The 10,335-nt window shown below is 38.7% G+C and overlaps 1 protein-coding gene across 1 annotated transcript in view; it reads left to right on the forward strand.

The window, feature by feature from the left end:
• The window catches only part of LOC119719716 (mucin-2-like), a 117,227-nt gene that overhangs the window by 32,387 nt on the left and 74,505 nt on the right, over positions 1–10,335 (forward strand). The window contains exons 9-11 of the mRNA XM_038189215.1: positions 2,546–2,654; positions 4,532–4,798; positions 9,420–9,639. Coding sequence (XP_038045143.1) covers positions 2,546–2,654; positions 4,532–4,798; positions 9,420–9,639 — 596 coding nt within the window. The remainder of the gene's footprint in view (positions 1–2,545; positions 2,655–4,531; positions 4,799–9,419; positions 9,640–10,335) is intronic.

The raw sequence follows: 10,335 nt of genomic DNA on the forward strand, positions 1-10,335 counted from the left end.
ACTTTGCTAGAGACACCAACAGAAAATTCATTTTAGTACTTTTCAACTTGTCCGTAGAGGGCATCCTAGCAATTTGTGATGTCATTAGTAACATATTTTGAAGGTTCAACCCGAGTAAAGACCAGTATCGTTTAAAGCAAACTCCTATCTTTGTCCAGTTTTAAATTACAGCAATGTATAAACCATTTCCAGCTGTTTGGACGGGAAGGAAGGTTCATGTGATTTCACACAAAAAGATTAAATGAAGATGTTGAATTCTGAATCCATAGCAGTTAGATAAGACTTTCGGGCTTATAAAATGAATTTTATATCGATTTTTAAAGAATTAAATCAATTTTTACAAAATCACGTTTTGATAGCGTCATAAGTGACGTCACACTCAAAAAAATATTATCAGGATGTAATATGAATTTTTATCTATAGTACAAATTTTTATTTATTTGAAGTGCCATGGGATAATATGTATTTTCTTTAGAGCCTCATCATGTTAAGCTTTTGTATTAATTCAAAATAATTTGAGTTTATTCAAAAGTTGTAACTTTATGTCATTATGATGTGATAAGAAACGCGAAACAGCTCAGTGTTCGTGCACACTTTGAAAAACGGAGACCGTTTGGCTAACACGGATATGATTGTGTAAATACTTTTTTGTGTAGAATGGGATCAACTGCCCGGTTTCTGGGCTCCCATCTCAGAGCAAATTCGATTTAATGAGAGGTTGAAAATGGGTACAGGTATATGACTGTGAAAGTGGGTGGATGCCATTTGTAAAATGGCTTTGGTCTTGGGATACATCATTTTTCTGTGGATAGGTTTAAATAGGTGTGATCATTTAAAGAGTGGAATTGGTTTAACCACCCGAAATGGAAGGGGAATAGAAAGTGAAAAGAGCAGGCGATATATTGATATTTGTTTTAGAAACAGCAGTGATGTCAGGCTGTGTGCACGTTTTACAGGCCTGAACGTTTTGGATTTTACACTGTAGTTTTTATTTGAATGGGACTGAGTGTAACGAGCATAGGGCCGGCCCTATGAAGAACGTGAAGTATATGTACTTGTTATTGTATGAACATATATGTACTGCCACTATTTGGGGTACTAAAAACTGCCAATAAAAGAATGAAACGTCTTGCAGCACCTCTATCTTATCGTACTGCCACTATTTGGGTTACTAAAAACTGTCAATGAAAGAATGAAAATATCTTGCAGCACCTCTATCTTATTGGTGAGTTGTTTAACAAGGGAAACTAATATGTGGCGCTTGGTCGGTCTGCGCCCTCATGACCACGTGCTGGTGTGGTGTATGGGAAGCAGGCGATGCCGAATCTGGTCATACATACACTTACACACTTGCGGTTTATGCTTGCTTTGAATGAGTCGGCATTTTTTACTCTCTCTGCCGCAACTTGCACAAGGGTATTTTTTGCCGATGCTGCGTCAACTGTGTGAACAATTTGACAAGCTGGGAACTTGGCACTGTTGAGGCAAATGTTTACGCTATCATTTAATGGGCAATTCAAGATTATATCTTACGGATTGATTTGTTAGCAATTTTTGAAAAAGGAAAGGTCTTTGATGACGTCATACGCCTAAAACTTCGCACACGTCTTAAGTGGGTCAAGGTCATCATATACACCAATATTTAGGCGATTCCGACAAACTTCGCCACAGACATCTATTCAAAATACATTTTTGAAAATTTTCAACCTGTCGCTAGAGGGAGCTCGAAGATTGCATGACTTCATCGGTAGATAATTTAAAGAATACTATCAGCCAAGAGACTAACACCGTTGAAAGCAAGTTCATATCTATAACCACTTTCAAATAATAAGCCACTTCTGGTTTGGGCCTTTTTCGACCGGAAGCAAGGGTCACGTGATTGCACGCACACTGAATGAAATAAAGACCTCAACCTACATGTACTCTACCACTTGCCGGCAACAGAATGCTGCGGACGCATACGGTTGATTTCTTATGCACTTTTAAATATTAAAAGTGTCACAGTTTAATTGCCTATAAATAACGGATGACGTCATCATGACACAATGTTGTTTGAATTAGGGTTTTTGCTTTGACAAAGAGTGGTGCAATTGAATTACTGGCAAAGAGTCGAAAATGCCCTTTGAAAATCGACAATTTTTTTAAAAATTTCTGTGTACAAAGTCTATGGGAAAAATTAAATATTCAAAATTCTACAATAAAAGGAAAACAAAAGCTGTTCCCAATTGAATTGGGAACAGCTAATTATTATGCTTAATAAGATTGAAAAAAAAAACACACTCTACCTTGCTTACAGATGGAAACATTTAAAAATTCAGCCTTTCTAAAATACAATCAGAATAACATTATTTCACTGAAGGGAGAATCTTATTAAAAATACTTCTTTCTGGGCTGATAAATTTGTTGTTTTAAATGTAATTGTTGTTTTAAATGTAATTGTCTTTCAGGTCTTTGTGCAATAAAAAATGAATTGCAAGATGATTTCTACTTTGTGTTGTCACATTCAGGCTTAATGTGTTTTTTTTTGTCTTTGATATATAATTAGAGACTTACTTCGCCGGAGATTCATGTATTGCCAAAGATAGTTGCCCATGTTTTCATGATGGTGAACCTAATCCTGCCGGTGCCATCATGAAGGACGAATGCCGAAACTGGTAAGCAACTTGTATGATAATTTCTGCTATGTAGAGACGGGCCACTACAAATACAGTTGAACGTCACTATAATTAACACAATGGGGTCCATAAGACATTGTTCAGTGAAGTGGGCATTTGTTACAGTTACTTTCAACTGCCAGAAGCTCAATTTCCAATATAGCATCCATGCCAATTCTTGACAGGATCGATGATTTCTGCTGCTTCCCAATTGATGAGGTGGCCTGTGGTATGGGCGTACTTGATGATTGCTAGTCAAAGTCCTCTCACCGTCCATGCCCCCTGTATAAGAACAAAAATGCTTGATTAGATTGATCTGATTATGAATGACGTATAATTGAAGAGAAATACGTACTGTGGTTTTTTTTTTACATATTGAGCAACATCGTTGCCCTTCATCAGAAGTTTTTACTGTCTGCCCGTTAGGTGGCTCAAACCAGACACTGGTCCCTCATGTAACTCAACATGCAGCCCCCCCCCCCTCGTCTGTTTGTGTTCTCATTCTTCCTAATCCAAAGAAAAAGATACATACACAGATAAAGAAGTAGATTTTGGGAATTAAATTGTTCAATATATACTTCATATTTGACTCAATGCAAATGAGTTGGGGCATGTGTGTGACATAGTTTATAGTGTTGTCAAACAGGCCTACATTTTTCCTGTTTGCCATTGTAAGCCCAATGTTGAAGACTGGTTCCTGGTCATTTTTCTAATAGTAGGAAAATAGTAGGAAAACCAGCATAGTACTGCTATAGTGTAGTGAGCGCGGAGTAGTGCTGTGGGGCTTGAGTCTCGTTGGGGGCGAGTTGACATACACACAAACAGCGGAGATTAAGTTTCACCGGAGAATCACTGATTATTTATTCATTCATTTGTTCATTCGTCTCCAATTGGTTGCTCAGAGTTGAAGGGAAGGAGGTAGCCAGTCGCTGCACCAGGCTAAGCACGGCTAAAAGTATCTTTCATCATGATTTCCAGCGGTATTCGGGGGAATTATCTCTCCATTTTCCCCAATTCGGAGGCCATTTCTCTCGACTCCCTCCGTGACCGACACAGATTTCTCTCCTTCTAGTTTTCTCACTAGTTCCGGAGCACTGCCCCGCGAAGCCTGTTATACCGCTGACTGGGTCACCTCTCCCTTCCCTTAGAATAACCAGCTTTTGTATCACTCTAAAGAACCTTAGTAATATTCAAAGAGTATATACTGATCTACCAAATTATGTAAGATGCAGTCTTTTATAAGCACCAAACAATAATTAATGAGGCCCTATATTATCTTACACGACACCGAATGCCAGTCTTTGCAGACATATCCCTGCGCTGCATGGATACACGCTCTATTTTTAGAATATTGTGCACACACCTGGGCAGGCCAGCTTTTGGCAATTTAACGGTGAGTAGGCGAGCGCCCTCTGTTGGCCAAATTTGTGAATGATCAACAACAAATCACTATCATAAATCATTTCTCCACACTAGAGCTATATTTATAAACGTTCTGTGATATCCAAATTGAGTTCAGATACATTATGGGTAAGACAAAATGGACAATATTTGGAAACCTTTAGTTAATGGTACATAGAATTTGGATATTGACAAGTTTTATGGCTCGTTGTAAGAATTATTCTCTTCCTGTTTTAGAAGTTCCAAGTGGTTGGTGAGAAATCAAGATGTTAACAAGTTATGGAATTTACTCAAATTAACAAAATGGAGGAAATATTCTTCATTCCCTCTTTCCAATCATTGAAATACTTTTCTTGTTTGAGGTCAGTAAAATAGTTTGTACATCTAGCATTTTAAACTAAGAGCCTCTTTAGGACTTTAAGAAGATTTGATGGTGCAGCTTATCCTGGACAATCATTCTTCCTCCTCTCTTGAAGTGTTTGTTTTGAGGGTAAGCTTCAGATATGCACGACACACGCCTGTCCTGCCACCTGCACCATCTTGGGAGGTCGCCATTTTAACACCTTTGATGGCAAAAGCTATGAGTATGAAGGCAACTGCGAGCACGTACTACTTCAAAATGCAACCAGTGACGACCCAGCCTTCAGCATCTTCATGGTTAAGACTAAGTGTAGCAATGATGAGCCGCGATGCGATGACATTCCGGACATTAGCATTACGACCCCAGATGGGACTCAGTATGGGTGAGTATTTTCTAAATCCTGGCATTTGAGTGTGGGTCAGAAGTTGAACCAAATAATATTCTTGTATTGATACAACTTTTTTTGTAATGATGTTCAAGTTTCAGTTGGTTTTTGGATTTAAATTTGAAATCATTGATATATGGACAATTCCAAGCAAATTGGGTTTTTTGGGGTGTCCAAAACATTTTTGTGTGTGGGCTGATATCTTGGATTTTGTAGACTTATTTTTCTATGCATATTAATTGCAAATGTTATTGTGATTTTTTGTTTGTAATACAGAGAGAAAGGTTCATTTTTTATCCCATCTTTGATTTTTGAGTTTTGTATACCATGTGAAAGAGTAACCCTGTAGCAGATTGGACCACAGATTGGACCAGTGCCATTGGCCCACCCAGGATTTGGTTTCGGGGGGGGGGGGGGGGTCTCAAATGTTTTTTTTACAAATTTGTTAAAAGTTGAATTTTTTGGCCGCAGAATTGTGACGTTGGTGGCGCCACTTACACCCCTATTATACTACTCAAAAACATGCAACATTCATATCACCAGGGCCAAATTGTGGGACTAAAAAAAAATACAAAAAAAAGAAAAGAAGACAGCCTGGGAGGGGGGGGGGGGGGCTCCCCCAAGAGGTTGTCAATTTTTGTTGTTGTTGTATTTTTGTTTATATTGCGCCACTGACCAGTGCTGCAATACGTCTCATATCTGAGTAAAGCGAACTAGACATTGTCATCAGCCGTGCAGCCTGCAGCGCATTTTGTTTACCATCTTCCACAGCTGATCATGAGCTGCTAGGCAAGTGACGATTGATGTCACCACTAAATAAACAGAGTAGGCGATATGCTTTGGAATGGTATCACATAAAGGTATTTGTTATACCTCTGTCTTGAATACTGTATTTTCATTGGCCTAGAACGATCACGAGTTAAGTTTATAAAAAGTCATGGCACACTCCCTGTGGGATATCACGTACGTGATGATATCCCACAGGGAGTGTGCTATGACTTTGTACGTACAGGGTACGGAGTGTAACACTTTATCATTGGTACCCACGCTATTTTCACCATGTTTTTACGCATGAGTGGGAGCAGCGAACTAGCAGACGATCAGGTGTTTCAAGCACACTACATGCATGTGAGTTTGGGTTTGATTGCTGTGTTTACTGCTGTTTGTTTTCGTGACTTTTACATCAAAATTCAAATAATCCAAGACAGAGGTATAACAACACAATTGTTGACTGCTGTGATGTGGGATGTGACGTTATGAACACCTATCGGGGCGCATGCGGCCCTCGGGTGTTCAACACATCATATCCCACATCACGGTAGTCAACAATTGTTAAATGCGCGTAACAATTCTCTAGAAATTTCACAGTGAATTTGGGTCATTCTTTGTTATTCAGAAGAAAAGTGCTGACAATTTTCAGAAACTCAACACAAACACACTTCAGAAATCGTCTTGTTTCTACTTTTGAGGATATCTTTTCACAATGAAAATGGACAGTGTGAATCTTGAATACCTTGGCTGCTCAAAAATTAAAAAAAATTAAAAAACAACAGGATTTTGGGAAATATTCCTCATTTAGCCTCACTAGGTCACATATTTGGTGGAACTCCAGCTTAGGATTTAATGTACAACATGACATGGTTAATGAATGTAATGTTAACTGAAATAGTCAATGAGATACAAGTCCTGTAATGACTATTATGGAAGTGACGCTCATAGGTTATGACTTTCAGTAAGCAATGTTAACAGTTTGTTACAGGGATAACAGTTTCTTGCAGGAATTAAATGAAACAAGTACATGTTTGTTGTGGTAGATAGCCTCACCCTACAAAGACACCAATGACATTTACAAAAAGCAACTTTGATATTATGGATACATCATGTTTTTGTTTAGATGTCTGAAATCAACTTCACATACATGATTAAAAAACATACTGAATCATTTTATTTTAAGTTCTGGGTGTTAATTGTACAATTTATGATCCTTTCTCTCTCCCTTAAGGGAGTATACATGTATATCATTTGCTGCTATCCAAAAAATAATAATTAGTAATGGTACTAAACTCCCTGTGAAATTGTACTTTCTGACATGCTGTCATTTGGAAGAAAACATTAAAGAAGGCAATTTCCAAAGATGCGTACGTCTAGTGACCCATTTTTGGAATTTCCGTTAGTGAAGAGGGGGGTATTGCAATAACGTATTCCTGCTGTCCGTGTGTCTGGGTGTTATGTTTTGGTTAGGTTAACATTGTCAGCATGATAACTTGAGAAATACTTTACTTAGGAACTTGAAATTTGGTTTGTGGGTTGTTGTTGGTAGTCTTAAGAAGCCTTTTGCTTTTGGGGCCAACAGGTCAAATGTTAAAGCAATAGGAATCTTGTCAACGTGCTATCCTGAGAAATACTTAAGAAACTTGAAATTTGGTTTATGGGTTGTTATTTGTAGTTATAAGAAGCCTATTGCTTTTGGGACCCACAGGTCAAAGTTCAAGGTCACTATTGCTAAAACAGTAAAAAAAAACTTGTCATCTTGATAACTTGAGAAATACAGGGTAAGTAAAAAAACAACGAAACCCAAATGTCGGGACTATTGTTTCAGTGAAGTTCTGCATGTAGCACTTTCAAAATCTAGGATATGATAGCCCAATTCATAAGCTTTCTTTTAGTACAAGAATCATTCAAATCACTCATGTACTTTTCAAGTTAAGAAATTTTAAACTCAACCACTGTTTTAAAGTTCTGTCCACGGATCACAAAAAAAGGTGTGCATTCTTGCAGCAAAACGAAAACAATTCACACACATCCCTATGTGATTGTTTTTGTTTCGCTGAAAGAACACTGAATTTTTTGTGATCCGTGGACAGAATCTTAAAATGGTGGTTGTGTTTAAAATCTCTAGGGTTCAGGAATACGTTCAACAGAATCCTTGTAGCTGGGTATAAAGTAAAGATATTTGTCTGACCCTTAGAGCTATATTAAATTACTAGAGCGCTAACTCCTCATTCTGTGCGCGGAGATGCTGTGAAGCCGTCCTGGGCGCAGACATTTTGAATTTATGTGCGTGTTTGTAGAACATAATGAAATTAGATGGATTGAATTTTGAAAGTGTACTCTAAATGCAACGCGCAAGTAGAACATATAATAATAATAATAATAAACAGTTCTTATATAGCGCAATATACAATTTAGTCTCTATGCGCTTGTGCAAGTGAACAGGTGAGTTTTAACAAGTTGTTTGAATTGATCCAAGGTGGGACAGGTTTTGATATGGTGAGGGAGATCATTCCATAGTTTGGGAGCAGTGAATTGAAAGGCACGTTGACCGTATGATTTGGTGGTAACTGGATAAGGAGTGAGAAGATCTTTGGAACTAGAGCGGAGGGTTCTTGGTGGTTGATATTTGTTGATTAATTCTTGGAGGTAAATTGGGGCTAATCCGTGTATGCATTTGTAAATCAGAACCAGTAATTTGAAAGTTATGCGGGATTTCACTGGTAGCCAATGCAGGTCATGCAGAACTGATGAAATGGGTTCATGCAAGCGTGTTTTTGTGACAAGCCTCGCCGCAGAGTTCATTATTCGTTGGAGTTTATTAAGTTGGGAATCTGGCAGTCCGTAAAGAAGACTGTTGCAGTTGTCGATGCGACTAGTCACAAATGCATGGATCAGCCTTTCTGTTGTTGACTGATCCAAAAATTCGCGAATTTTTCCGATTTTATGTAAGCCAAAGGAAGAAGCACGACATATATTACTGATGTGCTTTTCCATAGTTAGGTGTTCATCGATGATTACGCCAAGATTCCGTGCACTTTGAATTGGTTGAAGAGAAGAATTGTCGATGGTGATGGGTGGAATATGCAAACAAAAAAAGCGCGTCATTGACGGTTCAAAATAACGTGACGGCAAAACGCATCTGCAGCGAATACGCGTTGCGCTGTTTGCGTAGAGAAAAAAAGAAACGCTCATTTGCTGATTGTGTGTTTCGGTTTTGGGCGTATTGGCTTCGATAACGCACCGGTTTGGAATACAAACGCAGATATGCAAATAGCCGTACAAAAGCCGTACAAAATTTCTTGGTCTCCATAGGTTTGTGCACAAACATGGATACGCCCAGCAGGCATTACTTTGTGCACGAAGTTAGCGCTCTAGTAATTTCATATAGCTCTATGGTCTGACCTAAGTTTGTTTGGTGTTAAACGAGTGCCGTGCTCTGGTGGTCTGAAGCATTGAATTTGTGGTCTGCAGGTTGTGGATTCGAGTCCAGCCTGCAGCTATGGTGCGTGTGCCCTTGGGCAAGGCACTTTGTCACTCATTGCTTCTCTTCACCCAGGAGTAAATGGGTACCTGTGAGGGAGATAGTTATTGTGATTGATTTTAGCTGCTTTGCGCTGAATGGCAGCATCGAGCTGTATACTCCCCATGAAGCTGAGATGGTATTTGGAATGTTTCATTGGCGCAATTAGCAGGGTAATAATGATGTACGCGCCTTGAGCACCAGTACTGGTGGATATGTGTGCTTTATAATTTACGCATTATTATTTATAATGACTAGTTAATTAGCTTTTTATGTAAATTTTAATCAAGTGATGAAATATCCCCTGTGTCTGTGCCTGAACAGATTGTTGGAAGCTGATGCAGTGACAGTAAAGGACCACCACAACCAGCCAGCACAAGAGCTGAAATTGCCGTACTTTCGGATAGCCGACAACAGTACAATCAGCATTACCTGCGTGTCGTCCATTTTTACACGAGTGTCCATGCCGATGCTTGGTATAGAGCTTTTGTTGGGAAGTGACAACCGTATCTATCTCTCAGTTTCTGAGAAATTGTTTGGAAAGGTAACTGGCAATTGGAAAATCTAAAGAAGAAATGCTGAATTGATATTAACGCTAATTAAATGCTGATTGACTTTAAAGCTATAGTCCATCATTTGTAATTAGTGCATTTTGTTCGTTTGAAGCAACAAAAGTGTTCAAAATCTAATGAAGGATACTGAGCAACTAACCTGATGAAGTTTCAGCTAAGCTTCAGCTGTACATTCCGAGAAAAGCAGCATTCTAGGATCTCAATTTCAAATCAAAAGTTACTGAATCATGTTTTGAATTGTTTTGAATTGCAGCTATACCCGGCGTCGCGCACTGATCCGACGAATTATAACAAACGCCGCGCGCGGGTGCGTCGTTCAAATGCTTGCGTGCACTGCGCCGAATAACAAAACGAACTACTAATTTAAATTTTCCTACGGTGCTTCTTAAGAATCACCATTGGGAATGCCTTCTTTCGTTGATTTCTTCAAAATGACAGCTTCCAGAAGGAATAATTTCACAGGGCGTTTAGTTCCCTTACTATCTTTCAACCAAGTTTGTTTTTCAACAGTAATTACGCCAGTTACTTTCGGATAGCTGCAAATGATGGACTATAGCTTTAATGATAAAGTGAATTCTGTTTTATTAGACAGAATGTTATCACATTCTTAAGTCTGAAGTAATGATATGAATCTGCTCTTCACAAAGGTGGAAGGTCTTTGTGGAACC

This window comes from Patiria miniata, unplaced genomic scaffold, assembly GCF_015706575.1.
Source record: "Patiria miniata isolate m_02_andy unplaced genomic scaffold, ASM1570657v1 HiC_scaffold_8, whole genome shotgun sequence".
Lineage (NCBI taxonomy): Eukaryota > Metazoa > Echinodermata > Asteroidea > Valvatida > Asterinidae > Patiria > Patiria miniata.